At 43.4% G+C, this 26498-nt stretch overlaps 1 protein-coding gene across 2 annotated transcripts in view; it reads left to right on the plus strand.

The window, feature by feature from the left end:
• Positions 1-26498, plus strand: part of bcar1 (BCAR1 scaffold protein, Cas family member) — a 251279-nt gene that overhangs the window by 130780 nt on the left and 94001 nt on the right. The window contains exon 1 of one of the 2 annotated variants that reach the window (XM_073069938.1): positions 6592-6789. The exons of the other annotated variant lie outside the window; for it this stretch is intronic. Within the exon in view, the coding sequence (XP_072926039.1) occupies positions 6775-6789 (15 nt within the window). The 5' untranslated portion in view covers positions 6592-6774. Of the gene's footprint in view, positions 1-6591; positions 6790-26498 lie in introns of those variants that run through there. 2 annotated transcript variants of the gene reach the window in all.

Consider the following 26498-nt stretch of genomic DNA (forward strand, 5'->3'; position numbering starts at 1 on the left):
AAACGCGGATGTCTAATTTTTAAAGGTGATGCTCAATTTTAGCCCTTCTGTTTAAATAAGCGTGCTCCTGTTTAATTTGACAAACTGGTTTGGACAGGGCTTGACCAGGACAGATTTTAGGAGGGTTGTTCCAACAACCCAGGGCTCTTTTAAAAAATCTGAAAGGGTTGACTATGTTAGAAACAGATCCTTATCTGTTGAATGCTGAATTCCTGAACCATGGGCATCAATTCAAGATAAGGGATCTAATGTAAATAAACAGTTTCTGCAGACTTCTTTCAGCAGAGCTGTGCAGAATGGGAGAGAATGCTTGTGGCCAAAGAAGAAATGTTGGCACTTCAAATCCACAAGTTTTGAGTAACTAGAATAAACAATGATGAAATTTGATAAATAATATAACACACTTTCATGACAGAAAGAATGGATAGACCCTTGACTTTCCTGTTTGAGTTGTCATATTGTGCTATTGTCTTTCTGATGTTTTTATTTTAAAAAGTCAATTATAAAAGCATATAAAACTAAATTTGTGACCTTAATCATAACTGAATAGAGCTAAATTGATCCCTGCGGTACTGCAGTGCTTGCACTCGAAGTCCCTTTTGTTACACTTGAATGCTCGGTTGGAGTAGGAAGGAGGAGGGTCTTGTAATTTTGTTGTATCTATAAATGCACATCTACTCATCCCATTAAGTAATCCATAAGTTAAGTAAGTGCAACTTTTATCAGTGAAAGAATCAGTGACGCAGTCCACTTTATCAGGAATTAGCGGACAGATGAGACGTGGTTTTCTGCTCGTATCAGTTTCATCTGAATGGAGATGCAGGCTTTACTCCGTTTATATCTAGTCTCCTTTACCTCTGGATGTCTCAGATCATTCCACCACAATCTACTGTTGAAGTTTACTCATCGTTACAACAAAGGAAGCACTGTAGACATTTTGCATTATGCAAGTTCCACAAATACAGTGTGATTCATGTTCAGATCATCTATTTTAGTGTGTCAGTTGAAGGAGAATATTGACAGAACACCGAGATATTAATTCGGGTCTTTGAAATAGTATTATAGGATATTTTACTATATATTCACCTTGCAGAGCAGGTCTAGACATGAGCCAGTTGATGCCAATTCACCACAGGATGGCAGACACACACTTGTGTTATTTAATTCCTTTGTCGGGCCTGCCCAGGCAGGCTCTTCTTAGTCTCTAATCTGCTAACAGGATTTATTATTTAGAGATAACAGTGCGGTAACAGGTCCTTCTGGAGCAAGGAGCCCGCACCACCCAATTACACCCATGTGAACAATTTACCTACTAAAATATACGTCTTGGAATGTGGGAGGAAACCAGAGCACGTTGAGGAAACCCACATAGTCATAGGGAGAAGGTACAAACTCCTCACAGAGAGCATTGGTACTGAACCCAGGTCACTGCTGCTATAAATCGTGTCACATTACCTGTAATGCTACCATGATGCACCACGCCCTCCCCCCACAAGTCAACCATGTTCTTTAAAAAAAAATGCTTGATTCTAATTGACCAACTGCAACTAATGAAAGTAATAAAATAAAATGATCACGCTTTGCAGCCATAAAAAACCTGGGGCATTGCATACTGTGGCATAGGCAATAAAATAAGCTATTAAATTAGTGCTTATTTAGTGTAAATTTCATTTAAGCCGTAGTTTATGTGCCAGTTTGCGGCACATCACCTGTGGTCACCAATGTTTCCATGTCCTGGTCCAGTGCATCTGTCAGGGCAATTTTCAATATTCCCAGGAGGAAGGAACTGTGAGGTGCTGAAACCCAGGGGGAAGGGAAGCATGGCAATTCGGTCTTATCAGCTGGCTGATGTACTAAGCTGTAGGTTTTCAGAAAACCGTCAGGCCACTTTCTCAGCAGTGCTCAAAATTCTGACAGAACGGGGCCATGTGAAATGTTGTATTGCATTTTTGTTTGATTTCGTTTCCACGGTGGTCAGAGCCATTTCTTGCTGTCTATGAGAGCTGACAAAGTAAATCTATGCAGGATGAGACGCAATTAGCAATAAAATTGAAAGCATGTTCCACCACAGTCACACTATACAGTGTCTCAAGGTTTTCCCAAAGGTGTTTTAAATCTAAACGTAGGATTTTAGAAATGGTGGGCTCTTATGTCAAAGTACCCCATTTTTTCTCCCTTTTCAAACCTGTTCACAACTGGATCTTTTTGATATTGTCTCCCTCCTGTGGATGACCGAACGGTAGAGTTGATGTCAAAGCAGAAGTAGGATCAAAGTGATGGAGCTTCCACTTTATTGTACTGCTTCTTTCAACCTAACATGATTTGGATTTATTGATCACATATACGTCGAAGCACTCAGTGAAATATGTCATTTGTGTTAAGGATGTTCTGGCGGCAGTCCGTAATGTGTTGCCGCACTTTCTGGCACTAACATAGTATGCCCACCACGCTTGGCAGAGCAACACAGAACACAGCAAGCTACGAAACAACAAAAACAACACAAGCCTTGTCGTCTCCCTCCTACCCACCCACCCATGCACGTACACAGGCTTCCAACCCCAGGATTGGCCATCTTTCACCTCCAGTGTCCAGTGGACTTGGAATTGCAGAAATTGGGCTTCAACCTAGCCAGCGGACTCACAGCCATTTGCAGACTTGACCCTCCAGCCATCGTGCTTCGACTTCCTGAATTCCAAACGATCTTGACATCAACTCTAGACCTCGCCGATGACGACAAAATCAGTGTGTTCCATTGATTTTATGCCTGAAGTCGGTGGAACATGGTCATAAAACTGGATCATTTTAATTTCAGATTGTGTTCCATGAAAACTGAGTTTCTATGATTTTTGTTTCTCCATTTTATTGGATTTAGTTTTGGTAATGACATGCACAGAATGAATTAATGATTGTTGAAAGATAGTAATTTAGTTGTATACAGATCTTGAAGGAGCATTTAAAAAGAAAGGTACTTTTTATGCCACCTGTGTGTGATTGAGCATATTTTAAAAGTCAAAAATGAAAATGTACAAACTGATACTAAGGTAACTAGTAAATGGCTCTAAGTACCTTAAGCTTTGTTCAGTCATCCAAAATTACGTTTCGGAACTTGTGAATTGAAACTGCTAAAATTACTTTAATTTTTGTGTGTATCTTTTTTTAGCTTTGTTAATGAAAGGCACATATTCATGCTTAAAAATATAATGGGCTTTGATGCAAACTTTTGAAAATTGCCTTTTAAATTGCTCCCAATTGTGCAAACTCATTATGGATTTTGTATTTGATATGCAAATGCATTGGAGGAAAATTCGTGGAAGACTTGCTTCACAAAGCAGCAGATTTGAGGGCACATTGTACCCTCTGATCACTGTAATCAAAGCAGAAGTGCTACCCTAGTCCTGTTGCAGGGTTTCAATCTACAACATGGACAGTTCATTCCACCCCCCCCCCCCCCCAGTGCTGACTGGCCCCTGCTGAATTCCTCCAGCAGATTGTTACCCTGGATTCTATGTCTGCAACGTTCACTTGGGGGTGGGATGAATTTAACTGCTGGCACTGCCATTGACACATTTAAATCAATAAATGCAAAAATCAATGAGAAGGGCTGTATAGCAGATGATGGAGTGAGGATTGGTAGTAGAAGTGGGTGGTATATGCAGTATTTTGCAAGAAGGATAAGAGGTAAGAGAAGGTTCAGAGGAACAGTGAATATTGCAATAAAAATAAATGACTGAATAAAGGAGACCAGGGAGGCAACTGTGGAATACTTAATTTCCAGGCATTTATTATAAGCAAAGTAGAGTTTTGAAATAAAAGAGACACCTTCAGTGGCTGGCAAAAGTGTGACTTTCATCCAGTTCACGATCTTCCAGTGCCAGTTAACGTCTGTCTCAGTTTGCATCCCTGCGAACAGCTGGGAGATCACATTTACTTTAATTCAAGGCAGGTCAGATGATCTTCGAGCGTGGATCAGCAGTTGTAATTGTGATATCACACAATGAGGGAAGGGGGGATTGGCAACCTAATATTCTGTCCTCTAGAGTTTTCAGAAATGATAAAGGAGAATGCAGAAGTGGAGATGAGGGAAAATATAATGCCATTACTTGGAGAAGATGTCCTGGAGGGATCATCCTATGAGGTCTTATAGGAGGAATGATATGAGTGGGGTAATCACTTTGCTGGGGTTATACTGTCAACCTCCCAAGATATATAGAGACGGAGGTGATAAATATTATGGGACACATAAAGGCAGATAAATCGCCATGAAATCTATCCTGGGTTGGAATGGGAAGCAAGGGAGGAGATAGCTGGGGACCGGACAGAGCATTTTGTATTTCCATTAGCCACAGGTGAGGTGCAGAAGATTGGAGGGCATCAAATCTTATTTCTCTATTAAAAAGGGTAGCAGCAATAAGCCAGGTAACCTACAGGCTGATGAGACTCACAGGAAAGTGAGGAAAATATCAGATAAAATCCTGAGGTCTAAGATTTACGTACATTTGCAAAGATAGGGGCTGATCAGGGATAGTAAGTGTGGTTTTGTGCAGAGGAATTCCTGTCTCACTTACATGATTGATTTTTTTTGAGGAGGTGTCTAAGACAATTAATGAAGGCAGAGTGATATGCATTGCCTATATGGACGTTAGTAAAGTATTTGATATGGTCCTGCATGGAAGGCTGGCCCAGGATGGTAAAGCACATAGGATACAGGGTAGGCTGGCTAATTGGATTTTAGGAGGTAGAATGTAATGGTTGGAGGATGCTTTTATGATTGGAAACCTGTGACTAATAGTGTATTGGAGACATCGGCATTAGGACCCTTGTATATTAATAATTTGGATGTGAAAGGAGGCAGAATGATTACTAAATTTGTGAAGGCACAGAAGCTGGTGGTGTTGTCTAAGGATTCAGCAGGCTAGAGATGAGATGGAAAACTGATGGAATGATGGCAGGTGGAATTTACTCCTGTAAATGATAGGGTGCTGTGGGAATGTTAGTGGACCTTGGGGTTGAGTCTGTAGTTCCCCAGAAGTGACAACACAGGTAAATAGCATATGTCAGGGCATAGAATGTAAAAGTCAGGATGTTATGTTTACAAAACTCTGGTTAGATTGCACTTGGAGTATTGTGTACAGTTATAGTCTCCACACTTTGGGAAGGATGTGGTTGTGCCAGACAGCCTGCAGAGGAGATTCATCCAGACGTTGCCTGGATTGGAGAACCTCAGTTATGGAGAGATTGGATAGATTGGGTTTGCTTTCCCTGGAGTGAAAGAGTTTCTATATTCTCTGATCTTGTGGAGATAAATAAAATTATACTCCTCTGCAAAGTATCATGGATCGAATAGATGGTTAGAATCTTTTTCCCGCTGTGAGTGTATCAAAAACAAGAGGGCATAGGTTTAAGGTGCGAGGAAGGAGCCTGAAAGTTTGAGAGGAATATTTTAAAAGAGAATTAATATTCAAGATTGTTTAATGTCATTTCCAGTGCACTGGTGTAAAGGAGAACGGAAAAATTGTTACTCTGGATCTGATGCAGCACAAAAAAAGACAATGAATATAAATACATAAGATAATTTATATAAATTGATTGATTATATGTCCATAAAGTGACGCTAGACACAGGAGAGTCTGTACATAAAGTGACTGACAGGAAATGATAAAGTAGTGATGTGGGTTGTTGACATATGAAGCTTGTGGCTAGGAAAGTTGAAGTTGGATACAAACGCTGTTTTTAAGAGTCACTTAGACAGGCACGTAAATAGGAAAGCCATGTGATACCAACCTAATGTGGACAAGTGGGATTAGTGTAGATGGGAAGAGTGGCCAGCATGATTGCATGTGATGGGCTGAATGGCCTGTGTCTGTACAGTGCGATCCTCTGTCTCCATATCAGCACAAATGCTGCTTCTGCATTTTGAGCTGTGTTCCAGATCACTGCTTGTTGTGAAATTGTTTTTTGAGCACGTTCCTTAATCATTATCACCGTCCGTCTGGTAACCACTTCTCTAGAGGTTGGGACGGAGCGCCCGGGCATAGATGGACATGATGTGTCCTACCCAACTGGGGACTCAATGTAGGAGATGTTGTGTCGGGGAGGATACTGAGATGGTTTGTTTATCCGTGCGGTGAATTTGGAAGATTTTGCATTGCAAGTACTTTTACAGCACCTTGCAGTCGCTGCTGTGGGTAATTCATATGGAAGTGGGATCACTACTATCCAGCACCTTGGCTGTTTATTCCCCTCCACAGATCCTGCCTCACCTGCTGAATTCCTCCAGCATCTTGTGTGCGTTAGTCTGGATCTGCAGAAGCGCACGAACTTATGGCGTGTCGGGCCATGTGTTTAGTGCCATATAGTTAAGGTTTCGGTATCCACCGGTCTTTTCCTCAAAGGAGCAAAGACTGTAAAACGGGAACATTTCAAGTGTATGCTCTTAATGCCGATCGCTGTTCCACACAGCGCCCTTCAGCGGCGGCGCTTTCTGACCGTAGTGGGAGCTCATTTATATGTAAAGACTGACTGTAACCAATCATATCGCAGCCTGAGACCTTGGGAGTCTGAATCCTGTGGAAAGTATAAGATTACCTAACGAGCATTCACTCCCAGGCAGTGTGCTTGCGAGTAGCTCGCAGTATCTCATACCACACAAGTGAGGTCACACTACTGGATGATGTATTAAACTTACAACACGCTACAGGAGAGCGGTGGAGGGCTTTTATTTTCAGGGACCTGGAAGAGGTTTCACATCGCGGAGAGGGGGGAAAACCGAATTCAATGATGAACTACTTGGTAAGTGGTCAGTGTGTGAGGTTCCAACTTTTCATGCCGGGCTGCGCCGTTATCTGTAGGGAGCCCCTCGCTGATCACTGGACGCGTTTGGACTGCTGCCGTCGCGTTAGTTTTCCGCTAATTGCGGAGACAAGCCCAGCGACGGAGGCGCAGTCGGTCCCTCGGACGCTTTGCTGTTCTAGAGAAGCAGGGCCCATTTCCAAGAGTTTGTTCTGGTCTCGCCCTGCAACTTGTCAGCGACGGGGTCCGTAAATCCGCGCTTCCATTGACATCCAGACAGCCCCGTTAAAGAAAATCACTGCACGGAGGAAAGTGTGGGGTTTTAAAACCTCACGCCTTTTGTCCTTGTACCAGTTTCAAGTTTGTTCCAGCAATCAGATTTAGCCGTGAGCCGTATTCACGGCAGTAAAGAGTCCTCATAGCTTCCTGTTCAGTTGGGATTACGAGTTCGGAGAGAAATAGACTTTGGGACTTTATTTTTATGGGGGGGGGCGCGGTGTAGTGATGGGGAGGAGAGTAAAAGGTGGGTTTCAAACCTTGGCGGACCTGCAGGTAGGCAGCTCAGCTACATAAGACGCTGAAGGAGCCTGTGTGAGCTGGCGTGTGTATTTCGATGGTGGAGTGAGATTCGTGCCCCGAGGACATGAAATCACAGCTCACCCCAGCTGATGAATCACAAAAGGCAGGTGTCAGCCTACAGTCAAGGTGAGCTGAATAGAAGGCTGTAATTTAAAACTCTGTGTGTGCTACACATACCTGTATTTTTTAAAAACAACTTTACAAGTTACCCGAAGAGTACATTTAATGAGAGCTTTCCGGTCAAAGGATGTTGTATAAATTATAAACAGGTTTGACCGAGTAAGGGTTGCTCAGCAAATGAAGCTTTAAAGGGAAATCTCTTCATTTCTCCTTGCGCTGAGACCTATTGTCTTCTGCCCAGTTTACCTTTGTTAGCATAGACACAAACGATTCTGCAGATGCTGGAGATCCAGAGCACCGTACAAAATGCAGGAGGAACTCAGCAGGTGAGGCTGCATCTAAACAGTCGGCATTCCGGGCCGAGATATTTAATGAGGACTCAGTGTGCCCGCCTTATAAATCTACTCCTCATCTGTTTCTTTTCTCCAGTTCTTCCAAAGGGCTTTGGCCCGAAACGTAGACTGTACACTGTTCCATAGCTGCTGCCTGGCCTGCTGACTTCCTCCTAAATTGCTTGGGTTTCCAGCATCTGCAGACTTTCTCTTGTTCAGCTTTGAGAACAGCCGATCATTTCTAAACCTGCCCTCATCTATTGTTCGCAGAAGTGAAATAATGCAAACAGAAAATGCAGGAGCTCTCAGAAGGCCATTGGCCTGAAGTGTTAATTCAGGGTCTGTCTCCACGGATGCTACCTGAACTGCTGTTTCCAGCATTTCCTGCTTTTATTGCAGGGTATCCAGCTGCGGCAGTTTGCTGATTTTATGGAAGTTAGTTAATGTTGGGAGAGGTGATGGGTGCAGTGGCTCACAGTGCAGGAGTTCAGTCCTGATCCTGGGTCCTGCCTGTGTGGAGTCAGCACGTTCTGCCTGTGACTCTGGCTTTCTTCTGGGTGCACAGGTTTCCTCCCAACTCCCAAGTCCTGGACCGGTGGCAAGGAGTCCAGAATGATTGGAGATACAGGCTGCGGTCTTACCACTCTGGCATTTGTGAGCTCCCATCTAAAGACAAATTTTTGGATAGTGAGGGCTTTGTGTAGTTAAGTGAAGGATGAATTAGGCATATGAGGTAGCCTCCTTTTAAAAAAAAATTTCAGTACCCAGTTGGACCACACATACTTGTTTAACTTACTCAGTCTCCAATCACCTTCTTAATTTCCCTTTGGTCTCCTTCTGTCCTTCAGGTGCTGCCTCTCAGCCACTCTCACCTTTACTCACCCTCTTCCTCTTCGGCCCACCCACCGGATCTGTCGCACATCCCTCTTCACTTTCTCACCCTTCTTCACATGACCCTCAACCACAACTTTCCCCCAGACCTTCAATCTCCCTTTATTCTCTTAAGGACCATTCTCTAACAGTGTTCCTCTTTCCACCCACCCCCTGGTTTGCAGCCCAGTGCAGACTGCCCAGAGTTTCCCAGAGAGCTGTAATGGTGTGGGATGGTATGAGTAGCATGCCGATGAGCACAGTGTTATTACAGTGCCAGCTGGCAGATCAGGGTTCACTTCCCACTGCTGCCTGTACATTCTCCCCGTGACCACGTCCCAGAGATGTGTAGTTGAGGTTAGTGAGTTGTGGGCATGCTACGTTGGCGCTGGAAGCCTGGCGACACTTGTGGGCTGCCCAGCACAATCCTCGCTGACTTGAGTTGATACAGATGGCACATTTCACTCTATGCTTTGATGTACACATGGGAAATAAAGCTAAACTTTCCTCCTTTTACAGGTGGTTGCACTGGCTTAGGCACTGGGGATGTCACTGGTGTGTTAGTGAGTGGGGTTGAATTTCCTGTCAGGGTGAAAAATGTATAGTTAATTTCTGCATGGTAATCTCCCACAGTAAACAGTACAATGACCAAGTTATCTGTTTTGAGATGTTTACTGGTTGAGGAAAATACATTGGCCTGGCCAAAGACTGACCATGGCTAATTTTCCAATGAACTAATTTCAGGAGCACTGAGATTGACCCAGGCTGTCCTTGATTTAGACAGGCTCCTGTGGTAAACCAGCGGTTAGTGCTGTCACTTCACAGCTCCTGTGACCCACGTTCAGCAGAACAAGCTGCAGTGCTGCAGAGAGGGGCGTTAACACTGACGGGATTTAATCTGGGAGCCAGCGTGGACTTTGGGGGAGGGGCTGCATGGCCTCTTTCATGATGTCATTAATAAGTAATAACACACTGGATAAATGCCCGAACTTATATGACTTTTTTGGAATGAACTGGAAGATGGGGTTTAATAAATGATGGTGAACCTTTGCATTGATAATGTGGCAGTAATAGCAGGTAGTACATTACAATGGAACAATTCCATAAAGTCAGGTTGGATTCCCCTGAATGCATAAGACATAGGAGCAGAATTAGGCCATTCAGCCCATCGGGTCTGCTCTGCAATTCCATCATGAATGATTTATTATCCTTTTCAACCTCACTCTCCTGCCTTCTCCCTGTAACCTTTGACACCCTGATTCATCAAGAAACTATCTACCTCCACCTTAAATACCTGCAATGAGTTGGACTGCACAGCCATCTGTGGCAATGAATTCCATAGATTACACAACTCTGGCTGAAGAAAACTTTCCTCATCTCTGTTCTAAGTGGACTCCCTTTTACTCTGCACATCGTCTCCACATCCACTCTGTTTAGTTCTTTCAATATTCGATAGGTTTGAATGTGGTCCCCCCCTCATTCTTCGAAACTACAGCTCTGGGAGTATAGGCCCAGAGGCATCAACCAACCACTCCTCATATGTTAACCCTTCAATTCCTGGGATAATTCTTGAGAATTTTCTCTGGACTGTCTCTAATGCCAGCACATCTTTTCTGCTCACAATACTCCAAATGGAGTCTGACTAATGTCTTATAAAGCCTTAGCATCACATCCTTGCTTTAGTATTCTAACCTCTTGAAATGGATGCTAACATCATCTTTGTCTTTCTTGCCACCAGCTCAACCTGCAAGTTAACCTTTAGGTAATCCGGCACGAGGACCCCCAAATCTCTTTGCCCCTCAGATTTATGAATTTTCTCCCCATTTAGAAAACAGTCCATGCCCTTATTCCTTCTACCATGCACTTCCCTACACTATATTCAATCTGCCATTCTTTGCCCATTCCCCCAATCTGTCTGTCCTTCTGCAGACACCCTGCTTCCTCAACACTATCTGCCCTTTCACCTATATTTGTATCATCTGCAAACTTGACCACAATGCCATCAATTCCTTCATCCAAAACATTGACATATAACGTAAAAAAGAAGCAGTCCTAACACTGACCCTTGCAACACATCACTAGTCACCAGCAGCCAACCAGAAAAGGTCCCCTTTATTTCCACTCTTTGCTTCTGCCGTCAGCCAATCTAATATCCATGCTAGTATCTTTCCTGTAATACCATGGACTTTTATCTTGTTAAGAAGTCTTGTATGGAGTATCTTGTCAAAAGTTTTCTGGAAATCAAATAAACAACATCCACTGACTCTCCTTTGTCTATTGTGCCTGTTGTTTCCACAAAGAATTCCAACAGATTTGGCAAGGAAGGTTTTCCCTTGCTGACTGTGGCCTATTTTATCATTTGCTTCCAAATACCCCGAAACCTAATCCTTAATTCACCCTTCTGCTTCTCTCCCTTCTTAAAGAGTGGAGTACCATTTGCAATTTTCCAGTTCTCTGGAACTGTTTCAAATCTACTGATTCCTGAAAGATCACAGTCTCTTCAAGTATCTTTGTCCAAGTGACTAATCTACTTTCAGACTTTTCAGCTTCCCCTTCTCCACTTCTGCCCCTGACACTCTCATGTCTTCCACAGTGAAGACTGACACAAAATACTTATTAAGTTTCTTTGCCTCCCATTACTCCCTCGCCAGCATCATTTTCCAGCAGTCTAATATCAACTTACATTTCTCTTTAACTCCTTATATACTTGAAAAAAACTTTTTGTATCCTCTTTTATATTATTGTCTAGCTTAACTTCATATTTCATTTTCTCTCTTTATGGCATTTTAGTTGCCTTCTGTTGGCTTTTAAAAGCTCCTCAATCCTCTAACGCCCCACTAATTGTTGCTATATTATATGCCATCTTTTTTGCTTTTATGTTATCTTTGACTTCTCTTGTCGGCCGCAGTTGCCTCATCCTCCCTTAGAATGTTTCAACTTTCCTGCACCTTCCAAATTACTCCAAGAAACTTCAGCATTGCTCTTCTGCTGTCATCCCTGCCAGTGTCCCCTTCCAATTAACTTCGGCCAGCTCTGCTCTCATGCCTCTGTAATTCCCTTTACTCCACTGTAATACCTATACATGTGACTTTAGCTTTACCCTCTGAAGTTGCAGGGTGAATTATGTCATGTTATGATCACTGTCTCCTAGGGGTTCCTTTACCTTAAGCTCCCTAATCAAAACTGAATCATTACATAACACCCAATCCTGAATTACCATTCCCCTGGTGGGCTCAGCCACAATCTGCTCTTAAAAAAATACTATTTTGTAGCCGTTTTACAAAATCGCTCTCTTGGGATCCAGCACCAACCTGAGTTTCCCAGTCTAACTGCATATTGATAAACCCCCATGAACATTGCCCTTTTTGCCTGCCTTTTCTGTCTCCTGTTGTAATTTGTAGCCCACTTTCTGGTTACTGTTTAGAGGCCTCTATATAACTCCCATCAGGGTCTTTTTACCCTTTCAGCTTCTTAAATCTAATTGATAGTAAGGTACTATTTGCTGTTGGAGAAATATCGAGTAAAGAGAAATAGTCTTAAAGTTTCAGCTAGTCAGCAACTTTCCTCCAGTTTACTGCTGTTTAGTTTGAAACTGTGGCCCTTCCTCACAAGCTGTAGCATTTTTTAAAAACAGTAACTTTATTAACTTATTTGTAATACTCGGAACAACCTTAAACTGAAGTCCTCACTGTGAGGATGCACTCCCTCCAGTGCCCAGTTATCCCAGTAAAATTCCAGTGAGTGCATGAGCTTCACGTGCTCCCTCTCCATGGGACGCCCCGGAAGTCTGAAATGTGTTGAGCCATGCTGTGCAGCAGGTTAGCATTTCTCCGCGGAATTGCCAGCCAGCTAGCAGCATGGCGTAGTCCTGTGGCAGAAAAAGCTGATCATTCATGGGAACACAAGTAAATCGGAGCAGCAGAAGGCCATCAGGCCCTCCACGATTCAGTAATGTCATCACTGATCTATACTGGTCTCACTCTTTTATATAGTTTCCCCATAACCTTCAAGTAAATGATCTTTCGAATATCTGTCTGTCTATCTATCTCCATCCACCTTGTTCCACCAACCTTAGTCTGTTTATATTTCTGGAGAGCAGCCAGTAGGGGGAGATTTGTGGTCAACACCATTCCAGTAGCATTACCAACGTGACTCTTGGTGACAATGATGTGTATTGCTGAGCCACTAACACCCTTGGAATACTGCTTTCCTTCATGATGTACTGGAGTAACTTAGGAGCCTTTGAGCAATTGAGAACTTCAAGTGAGTTGCACGGCAGCTTGTGGTTTTGTATGCTTACAGTACTGTGCCCCGGGCTGTTAAAAATACATGCTGAATGCCAAACCCAACCTTGTTTGATAGCAAGTTGCAAACTCCAACACGCCTAACGTCACCAGGTACAAGTTGGGACAGATTGTTATGTTTAGTGTAGGAAGAACTAACTGTGCTTGTTGTTGGCTTCAGGAGGAACTGGCTGAAGCAACTAGGCTCTTTATTGCTGTGGATCGACATATTGTGTCTATCACTTTGTTCCTTCTTTGACCTTGTAGTGAAAGATGCTTATCAAAAATCAAGATAGGTTAGCACCCCCCCCATCTCGTCCCGTCTTATTCAATTGTGTAAGTGTTTTTTATATATATATGTAGGGAATGTGAAACAAGCCTGTCCTTTGGCTCGACTTGAGGAACTGTGGGTCTGTGAATAAAACAGTAAGATTACCTGCTGGGAATAGGATAATTTTTTATATCATTAACTAAAATCTCAGCATATCAGAAATCCCAAAGAAGCTATTTTTGTTACTAGTTTATGTGCAACTGTACTCCCTGGTACCAGGCTAGCCATAACAAAACCGATTATCGGGAACACAATTGTTTTCATATCTTTTGAGCAGAACCTTGCAGTAACTGAAGAAGTGTGCTCATGATTTCAGTGCCTGCTGCATGTAATTTTAACCCAGTTCATGCTTTTCTATTCTCTAGCCTTTCTTCCTTATTTAACAGCATGTTTTATGGTATTTACTGGAAGAGTAAACTGTGGGTGTAGTACATGTAGTCTTGTGCAGAGTTTTAACTTGAAACATTGACAATTCCTCCCCTCCTACATGGGCTGCTTGACTGAGTTCTTCCAACAGATAGATTGAGGCTCTGAACTGTAGAATCTGTTTGAATTCAACTTTTGTTGTGATGATGTTGTAATAATTATGGTGACTTGGATTTGAACAGCAGGAGAAGGAATTTGAGTTCAGGGTCCTAGAAGGCTACATGCTAGGATGAAACCGAGAGGGCATGTCTTTTGAGTGTAGGTTGAGTGAGCAGTGTGTTCTATTTGGACCTAAGGAGGATGAGAGGTTACTGGATAGAGGTGTACAAGATGGTAAGAGCACAGATAGAATGAATAGCCAAGCACTTTTTCCCCAGGGCAGAAATGGCTAATACAAAGGGGCATAATTTTAAGGTGATTGGAGGAAAGTATAGGGAGGGATGTTGGAGGTAAAATCCTTAAACAGATTTTACCTGGAGTGGTGGTCGAGGCAGATAAATTAGGGGCATTTAAGAAAATCTTAGGCACATGTATGATTTTAAGTGAAAACAGAGGGTTATGTAGCAGGGAAGATTGATCCTAGAGTAGGTTAAAATTTAGGCACAACATCATGGGCTGAAGGGCTTGTACTGTGCAGTAATGTTCCATGAATGCACGACCTTTAGTTGAAGGTGAAGTGAGAAGCTGATTGGGAGGAGAAACGGGTATAGATTGATAAAGAGATGGAGGAACAAGAGGTTGTGGGGGGGTGGTGAGGGGGGAAGAATTTCTGGGTATGTTGAGGGAGCCAGCAAATTCTCCATGGGCTGCATGCCTTCTTATGAAATGCCACGTGAAAGTTATTGTCTGTATGTGAATCTGTTTTTGCACTGGACATCAAAATTTTGTCCACTGTTCTCTCTCCAACACTGCTAACATTTCTGGGAAACCATCTCAGTAATTCAGAGAAGAAACCACCACTTCTGCTGCTCCTCCCACCTCTGCGTTAGTTTCATTTTAGAGGTGGCCATTTACCTACATAGTCTGGTTACTTATTCCCAACAGTCCATGAGACCTATGTGGAAATGGGTGAATGGATTATTGCGAAGGGGGGGTGGGACTTGTCGAGCATTTGAAAGCAGAGCAGTGAGCAGCGTACACTGGCATGCAGTTGTGCAATGTCGGACTGTTACTGAAAGCTCCTGAGTAAAAGGGATGGAATGCGTCCAGATTCCATTCAGTAAATCTGCAGATCAGGATGATTCAAATAAGTTTGGTTTGAATTCCTCATAAGGACATAAAGACTACTGTGCTAAAAGAAAAGATTTGACAACCACACTAGGTCTCCATAAACTGTGGTATATTTTATCCTAAGGGAAGTTACAGGAGGGCTAGTTTTAAGCCGTTTTTATTTTGGTTGGGATCTGGGGGAAGATGATATCTGGAATTCACACCACTCAATCATTGTCAGCAGTCTCGTAACAGGAGCCCACGCAAACATAAAACAGCTCCGAATTGACTATGGATCAGCATTGTTAGACTCAGTTGAACACAGAGGGAATGACTGTAGGAATCCCAAGTGCTTGAAGTAATGCCCCAATTTAGAGGTATTTTTGAAATGGTAGTGGTGGATTGGTGGAATCAATAGGAAAACTAATTATTTTCATACATATTTCTCCCTTAACTTGCTGAAGTTGAAGCAATGTCTGGAAAACCTTGTGGTAATATTGGGCCATGATGTCTGAGCTTCACTGCTCAGTTAATTCCTTCCGTTAGCCTTCTGATGTGCTTCACATCATGGACCTGCTGCTCGCGAACCTATAAACTGCTCTAGGTTTAGTCTTCACTGATGTGTTTTACTGAGTACATTCTTTGCCACTTTCTGGCCCTGTGGTTGACGTGACTTAGGCGTATGTCAGCGAGGCACCTGAATCACCAGGTGGCCACACCCCCACCACCAGGAAGCTAAATGCTGTACAATGATTGATGGAAAAAGGGCAGCTTGTAGACAGCCGTTTTATTTTGACAAGAATAGTCCACGCCTCAAGCCATTGTTTACTTTTCAAAAGTAGAATGGGTATTTTTCTGTTCCTGGTGGATTTGGTTTCCTGTTATTCATCCAGGATCTGAACAGAGTTCTGGTACACAAGAGTCTCGCCACAAGTATCCTGTGGCTTGAACTAATGCTTGCTCTTGGGTGATGTGGGTGGGGCATGCTTTGTAAGTGTACAATTTAAAAGTTCAGCTTGTGATGTAGCCTAATGTTGATGTTCCTGAAATGTTGGCTCTGTCTTCCTTTTCATTAATGATTTTGTCTACGAACAAGAGTAACTTGCTTTTGTTTATCCGAGGGCAAGGTTGCATTATGTGGCTTTTTTCTGATGGTCTACATTTATGTCTTGCATCTAGGAGCAGTCCTCTGATGCTCTGAAGCCACAGCAATCTCTTGCCTTTTATTCTTGGGTGACCCTTCTTGGAAAATTTGTTGAATTGTGTTTGATTTTTCCATTGGTGAGGTATAAACGTTCTGAGTTGAGTGGATAAAACTCCCCAATAGCCTCCGTGTAAAAGCAATCACCACACAATCTACTCATAAATCTGTGCAGATTACTGTACTGTGAGATTTTGTTTCTAAAGAATGCAGTAAAAAGAATGTTGCCCCTAGAATGCTGCCAACTCTGTTTGTTACGAAATGTGTAGATCTTCCATTTCCTTCCGTAGTTTTGCTTGTGAGATACAGACTTTATGCGCTGGCCCCTCACTAGCAGCGCTAAAGTAGGCTTTTATGTTTTTTGGGTCCTGTAATACTGCCTTTGGCATGAGGAAATCAAGTTAATGATGGGAGTGCGCAGGCTAAGGCACAGACATTAGCTCCTGCAACTTGAACTGACAAGTGTCAAACTTGAAAGCGCATAGAGTAGTTCAGCCACGTCTGCTGCTTTCGCTCACCATTTACTTGTGCTGTTCCTTGGAGATGGGTAGTACTAAGCCAGACAAGCTTAATCTTATATGGTCTTTTGCTTATGGGTTTAGCCAGCCTCCTGGCCAAAAAAGAAAGTTTGCTTGGCTTTGCTCTGAGGCCCGGTCTGTTATTCTGTGTACAAGACTTTGCTGTAACTCCCCATTGACTGTTGTGGGCTCTGTAATGCACCTCTTCCACACATGACAACATCTTTTCTGTTCCTGATCTAGACCCATGTGGCCTTATTTGAAGAGCCATTTACGATATGCTCCCTCAATACTGAAATAATGCATTAATTTACTAACTGCGATGCCACTCCCTCTTCACCGTCCCTCCCCGCCTCACCTGAAAATTCTGTACCCTAGGATACAGGGTTGCTAGTCTTGTCTGTCTTTCAAGCGCTCCTGCCCATTTCCTTCCACGTCCCAAAGGCATGTGAGATGGTAGGTCAATTGGCCACTGTAAATTGCCCCTACTGTACGGGTAAGTGGTAGGATCTGGATGGAGTAGATGGGAAAGTGGGACGAATTGGAAAAGGGAAGAGGAGAAGCAGGTTTCATATACTGGGTACTTAGAAACCAGGAGAGATTCCGCGAGCCAAAGAGCCTGCTTCCATGATTCAATTTGTGGAGGAGTCAGCAACCATAATATGATGTGTGTACTTGTCGACTCTTAGGGTGAGAAACTGAAGGAGGAGTTCTGGTAGAGAGAAGTCAAGAATTTGTTATAATTCTTTATCCTTCCAAACTGCAGCATCTCTGCTTGTCGAAGTACACGTGTCAGCATATGGAGTTAGTGGCTCTTGGCTTATTAGGATTGATTTGAGACATTCTATCATTGCAAGCTGGTCCAGTCTGCTGGGAATGGGGCAGCGGGGCCTAGCCTTTTGTTCTCCCCTCCGATGATTCCAACATAAATCATGAATTTAGGGCAGAGATGTGTTGAAAGGAATGCAGTTACTGGTGTAAATGTTCACAGTTATACTCTGCTCGTGTTTCATATTAAACAATTTTCACCTCCCGAGTCTTGGTTTTAGGCCAACTTTGAATCATGGCATTGCATCTGCTGGTGCGAATACAATTCTCCTGGCATTCCCCACTGTAACGAGAGGCACGGGGTGCCTGTCAGTGTTGCTTCGTTGTCACAAAACAACACTTTTCTTATCAAATAAAACAGTGATAATGAATCTGGTTCTGACTCTGATTGTTCAGCCTCTCCTGTGGACTCTTTCGTTTAACCTAGACGTTCAGAAACTGCAGTCACATCAAATAGTGCAGAGCAGGCGTTTGCCGTGGACTAACATCATTAAAGGAGTCCATGGACCCCAAGTTGGGACCCCCTGGTCTAGACTATGTTCTGAACTTGAATTCTTTTTTTTTGTCGGACTGCTGATTTCTCTTCCATTTTAATCCTCACAATTGCATACCTGTAAATCATCCCAGGCAATTTGTGCAAGAATTGTTTTGCAAATTCTCTTCGGCAGCACCTGTGGCATTTCTTCCATTTCTTTCAGGGAGGTGAATCGTAGCACAAACTCTGTGCCCTTTTCACTGTCTCTGACCTCCTTAGCGACCAGAGTTGAATCCAACTACCGTCTGCCTTGGCATCCCACTTCACTGCAGGTTGAGTACTCGGCAATCTTTCCTTGCCACTTCCCTGTCAGAAAGGCTGCCCGTGAAGTGTTACTTTGCCCCCGGCCTTTGTCCATACTGCAGTACCCTGTCATTTGGCTTCCAGTCGGTACCGAGTGTTGGTGGCCTGCTGGATTGTGACGATCCTGCGGCCTTTTTTGATCCTGCCATCAACATCTTGTTACGGGCATGTGACCTGCAGCAGGAAGCACAGCGAGGTTTATACTCTCATGTCCGACAGAGACAGGCCTGGCTGATGTGCCGCCCCTGCCATCAGCACAACTCTGAACATTTTAGCAGCCCAAGAGGAGGAAAGTTGTTAAGTTCCTGCTCGGGGATGTGCGTTGCTCGTACCTACTTTTCCATCAGGAGGGCTGACCTCCCTGAAGTTTGAGCAGGGAGGACCCGCCCACAAAAGCTGCAGAAGGAGAGAGGATTAATAAATTAAGTCCAAAGAGGGAGAGAGTTTCCTGAGTTAGTCCTGCAGCAAAGGGTTGATGACCAGAAGAGAAAATGATCTCATTTCAACAGTGGCTCTTGCTGACAGCCAAGGCAAGGCAAGTCAGGACAGGCTATACAATTACAGCGTCCAGACATTCCTCTCGGTTGATTTGGGGGCGAAAGAAGGAAGAAAACGTTGTTCTGGAGTGAGTACTGTTGGAGTTACAGTAGCAGTCACAAGGTTAATGCTAGAGATTAACTGAGTGAAATTAGCTGTTACTGATAATGCAATAATGATGAGATTTCTCCTACAACAACACTGCTGCTCGATTCCACTGAGATTTCAGGCCTGGCTAGAGAGGATGAGGGCAGGGCACGTAGTGAAAACTGGACTGAAGTCATGGCACGTGAATTGGCAGATGCAACAGATTGGTTGGGAGGGAGTGACACCCTATCTTGTGCTTGGAGGGTGTGTCAACAACATTGCTTTCGACCAAGATCAATCCAGTCAGGCACTTGTGAAGTAACTCCCAGTCTCCCATGTGTCAGCAACACTCCAGCTCTGCTGTTGGTTGGAAGATTTCAGCTCTCCGCCTGCACATTACCGGGTTGTGTGCATCCCAATACATGTGTATAGCTGATTGTGTGAGTGGTGGAATCTATTTGCTTAATTAGCACTTCAAACATAGCAGATCAAATTAAATGTTATTTGCCAAACTCTTTGCTTCCTTTGTGCCCAATTTATCGAGGTCTCACTGGAAACTGGACCATCAGGGTCTTGCTGTTGAGCTGAGTGTTACCTTCATCTGATAACTTCAGATATAAAGGGCATATTTTCCCTCAGCTGGTATCTTAGGAATTCTGAAGGAACAAGGAAGAATTCAAATGGTTGAGTTCTTCATTTTGGTTAGCAACACAGTACAGGCCCTTCAGCTTACAATGCTGTGTTGACCTTTTAAACTATTCTTAAGATCAATTTAACCCTTTCCTCCTACAGAGCCCACCATTTTTTTTCAGCCATCCAGCATTATCTCTGAACTTCCTGAAGTGCCTTAAACTTGTGGAAATACCCTGCACTGGTGAAGTGTAAAAGTTCACTATATTTAATAAACCAAGGTTGAACAACTGTGTATGGAAGTTGTCCTGTCCAAGCTGGAAGAAGCTGCAGAAGATCGTGAACATAGCCCAGCACATCACACAAACCAATCTTCCATCCTTGGACTCACTTTACACCGCAGGCTGTCGGAGCAGTGCTGCCAGGATAATCAAGGACATGACCCACCCAGCCAACACACTTTTTGTCCCTCTTCCCTCCAGGAGAAGGTTCAGGAGCTTGAAGATTCTTACGCCTAGATTTGGGAACAGCTTCTTTCCAACTGTGATAAGACTGCTGAATGGATCCTGACCCAGATCTGGGCCGTACCTTCCAAATATCCGGACCTGACTTGCACTACCTTACTTTCCCTTTTCTATTTTCTAATTATGACTTATAATTTAAATTTTTGTTATATTTACTTCAATTTGTACTTCAGGGAGCACGAAGCGCAGAATCAAGTATCGCTGTGATGATTGTACGCTCTAGTATCAATTGTTTAGTGACAATAAAGTAAAGTGAAATGGGCCTTTCGTACCTCCCATCCTAATTTGTGTTCTGGTTGGTTCCAGACAGTCCCATGCGTGACTCTGGACCTTGGGTATTTCTTGGACAAGCAAATGCTCTTGAACTTAGAGAAGGCAGGCAGATCTCTCCAAGGTGGTACATCACGCCTTGCATATACTGCAGAGTGCCTAGCCCAGTCCAGCTCACACTGATAGCCCAGCCGAGTCTACACATTCTGCAGGTAACTTGAATTGGGAAAACATCCAAAGGAGGCAAACAGCAATGTTTTCGCTTCCTGCTTACGATGGAAGTGTTAACTTGGTGTCAAACACTGAACAAGTCTATTCCTTAACCTGCTCCTGTCTGAAAATGAACTGGGAGAGCCATTTTGACATCATGCAATGACTGGGAGAAACCATCATTGTGCAGGTTTAATATCACTGGGTCAGATGTAATAGCTAAAGAAACCCACTGTGTGCATTGGCAACAAGACTTTGGATGCAACAGTAATAGCTATTCTGCAATCAGAATGTTTCTCATCTAAGATCTCTGTACAAAAGTTATTAGAGTGGATTCTTAGAATAGGATTTATGACCATTTGGCAAATGGTGACCTAATTAGAGATAGTCATCATGGCCATGTGTGAGACCAGTCATAACTTACTAACCTGATTGAGTTTTTCAAGGAGGGGGCAGCGGAGATTGATGAAGGTAGAGCTGTAGAACTTCCTTCTATGGATTTCAGTAAGGCATTTGACATTGCCCCTCATGGTAGGTTCATCTAGAAGATTCAGGTGAAGGGGATCCATGGTGATTTGACCATTTGGATTCAAAATATACTTGCTCATAGAAAGCAGAGTGCATTGGTAAGTGCTGGAGATCTGTGACTAGTGGTGACCTGCAGGATCAGTCCCTTTACCTGTGCTGTTTGTAATGTAAATAACGTCGACGGTTGTTCTAGTAAGTTCATAGACGATTTGAAGGCTGTACTTTGGGAGATCAAATGCAAAGGGACGGTCCACTGCTAACGGCTAGACAGTGTTGATCTGCAGAGGAATCTTAGAGTCAAAGTCCATAGCTCCCTGAAAGTGGCTACGTGGGTTGATAGGCTGGTGGAAAAGGGACCTGGCAAGCTTGCCTTTATTGGTTGAGGAATTGGAAAGTTATGTTGCAGGTTTATAAAGCTCTGGTCAGGCTAGATCTGCAGTATTGCATTCAGTTCTGGTCTGCCCATTATAGGAAGAATGTGGAAGCTTTAGAGAAGTAGCAGAAGAGGTTTACTAGGATGCTGTCTGGATTAAAGGGCATCTACTAAAAGGAGAGGTTAAACAAACTTGAGTTGTTTTCCTAGAGCAGCGGTGTCTGAGGGGAGAGTTGATAGAAAATGGAAGATTGAGTGGCAGAGATAAGCAGCCAGTATTTTTATCCCAGGGTCAAAATATCCAATACCAGAAGGGATGCATATGAGGTGATAAGGGGTGAGTTCAAAAGAGATGTGCACAGGTTGTGGTGGGTACCTGGAATGGTAATGGAGGCTAATATAACAGAGCTGTTAAAGAGGTCAATACACAGGCAAATGAATGTACAGAGAATGGAGCTTTTAGCACATCGTTCCAGTGCTGAGCTATACCATTCTCTGTGCTACTTTGATTTATTAATGTGGTTTCATACAAAGATCCCGTGTTATGATGGCTATTGAATTGATACAATAATACAGCGTGTTTCATGGGGCAGGCCAAATCATTTGCGTCAGATAGCAGAATGTGTGCGTAGAAGAGCTTGCAGACAGTAGTAAATAAGGAAACGTTGTTGGAGGGACAAATGCCAGTGACCAGAGAAGTTGTGTGATTCTGCATCAAGGAATTAATCAGTAGAAAGTCTTCTGTCTCTGTCAAGGTTGTCGCTCAAACGTGGGTGTTTTTTTTAGCTTTGTAGGGATGATTTTTGGGGACAGAGTGGGGAGTTAGGTGCTAGATTAGGGTTTAGGGATGTGGATGTGGAGAGTGAGAGGTCAGGCCGGAGTGTAAGCCTCTGGTCCACATTCGAAGGCCAGCGATATCGTGGACAAAGATATCCATAGATGGCTGTCAGGCTGGCAAGTGCAGTGGATGAAGAATAGTGTAGACGAGTGCTGGTGATGGTGCTGGTAACCAGGTCAGCGATGATCCCTTGGTTACAGGAGCCCAGAGCTCAAAGCCTGGAGTTTGGGGTTCTGTCATCCTGGGCGAGTCCTGGGGTCGATACCAAAGGACGAAACCCAAAGGTCAGTCAGAAGTTGAGGCCCGATGGCCAAAGCTCTGAGTCTGTGAGTCCACTGGGTAAGTTAGAGGCCGATATCTTCGTGTCCACTGAAGGCCTGGCCTACTGTGGTGATGGAGGGGTGTTTGTGTGTGTGTGTGTAAAGGAGCTTGTCTTGCTGATGTTGTTCTGCTGAACGTGATAGGCATGCTGTGTTGGCGCCAGAACATGTGGCGGCACTTGTGGGCAGCTCCCAGCACATCATTAGGTTGTGTTTGTTACCGCAAATGACGCATTTCAGTCTCACTGTGTGTTTCGATTACATGTGATAAATAAATGAATCTGAACGTTGAGGAAGCTCTCCATACGTGGAAGACCTATAACTCGTATTCCATTTGAAATTGAATAAACCCTAGTGGTCTCTCCCAGTTGAATGTGAAGAATAATGGAGTCAAACATGACAATGACTGTATTTCAGTTGTCGATGGACTGAGCTAGGTATGGATATCCCATCAGTACTTGAGAATAGTCTTTTGTTTGGAGGGAAATCTGCTATTGAAAACATAGGGCTGCTTAAACTTTGAGTGAAGAAGAAATCATGTCTTGCATACCAAAATGATAGGCTGAATCTAAAACATGTCATGACAACATGACACACTTTGGAGAGAAAATGACCAAATTTAGTATTTGCTATCTGCATTCCCGGGTTTAAAAATTGTTGTTGGGCAATTAGTGCTGCAGTTCGCAGGATTTATGAAGCAGAACTGCCCATGACTCATGGAACAAGCACTTCCTGTTTCTAGAAAAGCTCAGAGTCACATTTGTAATTCCAACAGGAGTGGCAATGAGGGGTTTATGGGCCAACGGCTTACTCAGCTCCTGCACCACCCCCTGGGTGGTCAGGCCAGCAGGTCATTTTTGCTGAAGTCACTTTATTCTAGTGAGGGTGATGCTAGTATACAACCCCTACAAAGAAGCACAGTTTCTCTCTGAATGGGCAAACTCACAAGTAGTCACAGTTCTGTAACTTGGCCGTAGAAACATGGAAAGCAGCAGAGTGGGCCATTCGGTCCTTCTGGCCTACCCCTTTCTTCAATATTATAATATTTTCAGTAACCCGTTCCTGCACACTCCCCATATTCCTTTGGCAATAAGAAATATAGCTATCTCCTCCTTAAAATACATTTACTGACTTGGAGTCTTGTGAGAGAGAATTTCAGATTTCTCATGACCTGTGTTCTGAACAGCATACACTGTACTTTGAACCCCTGGATCTGGACTATTGGGAATATCCTCTGTTAGAATTTTATAGCTTCCTTTGACATCCCCTGCTTCTTTTATCCTGCACTGACTGGGCCAAAACAACACAATCTGTCCTTGTGTGTTAGTCCTGCCATTCCAGAATTCAGCTCTGTGCCACAAATGTTCACTATCTCCACTGGCAAGAATATCATTCCTCAGATAGTGATGTCTAAGCTCACGGAAGAGATCAAGATGGGTTTAAACAATGCAATTTCTGGCAATAAATTGCCATCCTCAATTCATAATGTGATCAGGACATCCTTTCTTGTGTATTGTGCTTGCAATGGCAGACATTTTTATTTACTTAGAGTAGAGGTCCCCAACCTGGGGTCCACAGATATCTCAGTTAATGATAGGGATCCCTGGCATAAAAAGGTTGTGAACCCCTGATTTAGAGACACAGCATGTAACAGGCCCTTCCGGGACAATGCTCCCACACTGCCCAGTCACACACGTGACCAATTAACCTAGCAACCTGTATGCCTTTGGAACATGGGAGGAAATCAGAGCACTTAGAAGAATGTCCAAGGTCACATGGTCACAGGGAGAATGTCCAAACTCCTTACAGACAGTGGTGGAATTAAGCCCGGGTTGTTGGCATTGTAATAGTGTTATACTAACTGCTATCCTGGGACGGCTGGTGGTGTAGTGGCATCAGCTCTGGACTTCAAGGCAGATGGTCCTGAGTCTAAACCCAGCTGGGTCCCAACCTGGGCAGCAGCAGTATCTGTGTGGAAGAAAGGCCTGGCAGTCTATTTCTGTATCTTGCCCTATGGTCCATGAGGTCACGAAGAGTCAGACTCGACTTAACAACTACTACCCTACTGTTGCCTTCCTGAATGCTTGCTTTCAGAGACTGACAAGGTCTCATTATACCTTCCCTTTCCACAGTCCATCACCGGCCAGGAAATAACATTTTTTTTCCCTGTTGTAAGAACTGAGTGTATAACTTCATATTTATCCACATTGTTCTGCATAACCATACATGGGCCGACTCCTGCAACTTGTCCAAATCACATTGAATTCTCTTCCTCTTCATAGCTCAAACTCCCCACTGCACCTCCCTATCTTGTGTCCTCTGCAAGTTTAACTAAATGCATGCTGTGTTTAGCTCCCTCATCCAGATCATTGTGAATAGCGGGGGCCTTACCAAAGTAGCTTCAAGTTATTTCAGAGTCTGCATATTTGCAGCTCAATTTATAATCCTGTCCCTCAAAGGCATATTTTGCATAAGTTTTCTGGATGTGACAAGAACAGTGATTTTTCACTGATCTTTGCTCCTAAACCCAAATGAAACAGCAACTCGTGCTTTCTATGCAGACCCAACTGAAGAACAGAGCATGGACTTGCCTAGGTCTCACCAAGCCACACAAACTAGGAGCATTGCTGGCAGTTGTCAGCCTGGTTTTGTTAATAGCGCATTTATGTCCAGAGAGAGAATCTAGGCCAGGACTGAAGAGTAAATCACTACCTTGTATATGATGCCGTTTTATATCTGAGGCATTAGAACCATTGCTTGTTTTGGTGACTCGGGTCAAAGTTGATGACACTACTGAAAGCAAAGTGAGATGGATCCTGACATGCTGAAGGAAGAGATTGACAGGGATTTGCAAAGCAAACTGATTTTCATTTGCTCCCATGCCTTATACTTACCGCAGGTCACATTGTTTTGTTCCTTTCGAAAAGAAAGATGCCTGTCCATTGTAAAGATTCTTCATTAATGGAAATCATTACTTTTAAAGAAGCAACTATTTGAATTGTCAGGAGGATAAAAAAGTGAGGTAGAGCTTGTGTTTATGCCACACTTTTCGTAACCTTGACATGCCAAGTAATTACCTCCTGAACAACAAGTACTTTCATGAGGTAACAGGTTTAGAAACAATTATTAGTGTCGATCATGTTGAGAGTATTTTTTCTAGTGCTTTATTTACATTGCGTTCATTATCGTATGTTGCAATTCTCTAGCCTGGGCTATTGTTTTACTTCCTGGTGACCTGGGTTCAAGGTGGAAAAAAAACCCTTTTGTTGTGATAACACCAGAGCCAGCTTGGCAGTGACTTCGATGAACAGCAAATCCAATTCCACTATTCTCGGAATACTCACAGGAAGAAATGTCAAAGTTGGAGGAGATTTCTTGTCAGAGCTCTACCCTGTTAGGAAAGGTGTAAGGTAGCAATACTTCACGACTGTGATTCCGTTCCCATTAACAAACAGCTCCCACTTTGTCCTCAGACTTGTGTTCAAGCCAGAACTTGCTGTTTTGGACAACTGTCTAAGCCTTCTGTTGCTGACACTTTCTGGTGTAGGTGAAGCTTTTAGCCCTCAATGGAGGACAGCACGGGATGGATATCGTTGTTGGCAGTGGAGCTGTGTAGCAGGAATTTGGAAATTACTGTTGGCAAGTCACTGAGTGCGAAACAACTACACATTTGGATACAGTAACATTCTTATGTTGGTCTGCCTCTGTCATTAGTAGCAAATAACTACAATTCCTGAACTTATATTTTGATCAAGATATTAATTCAAAACAGTTTTGACTCAAAAATTTAACAGAATACTTTGTTTGATTTGTTGCTGGTATTGGACCTCCAGATCCACTCGCAGCACACCCCTCTG

The sequence above is a fragment of the Hemitrygon akajei genome, chromosome 17 (genome assembly GCF_048418815.1).
Source record: "Hemitrygon akajei chromosome 17, sHemAka1.3, whole genome shotgun sequence".
NCBI classification, from domain to species: Eukaryota; Metazoa; Chordata; class Chondrichthyes; order Myliobatiformes; family Dasyatidae; genus Hemitrygon; species Hemitrygon akajei.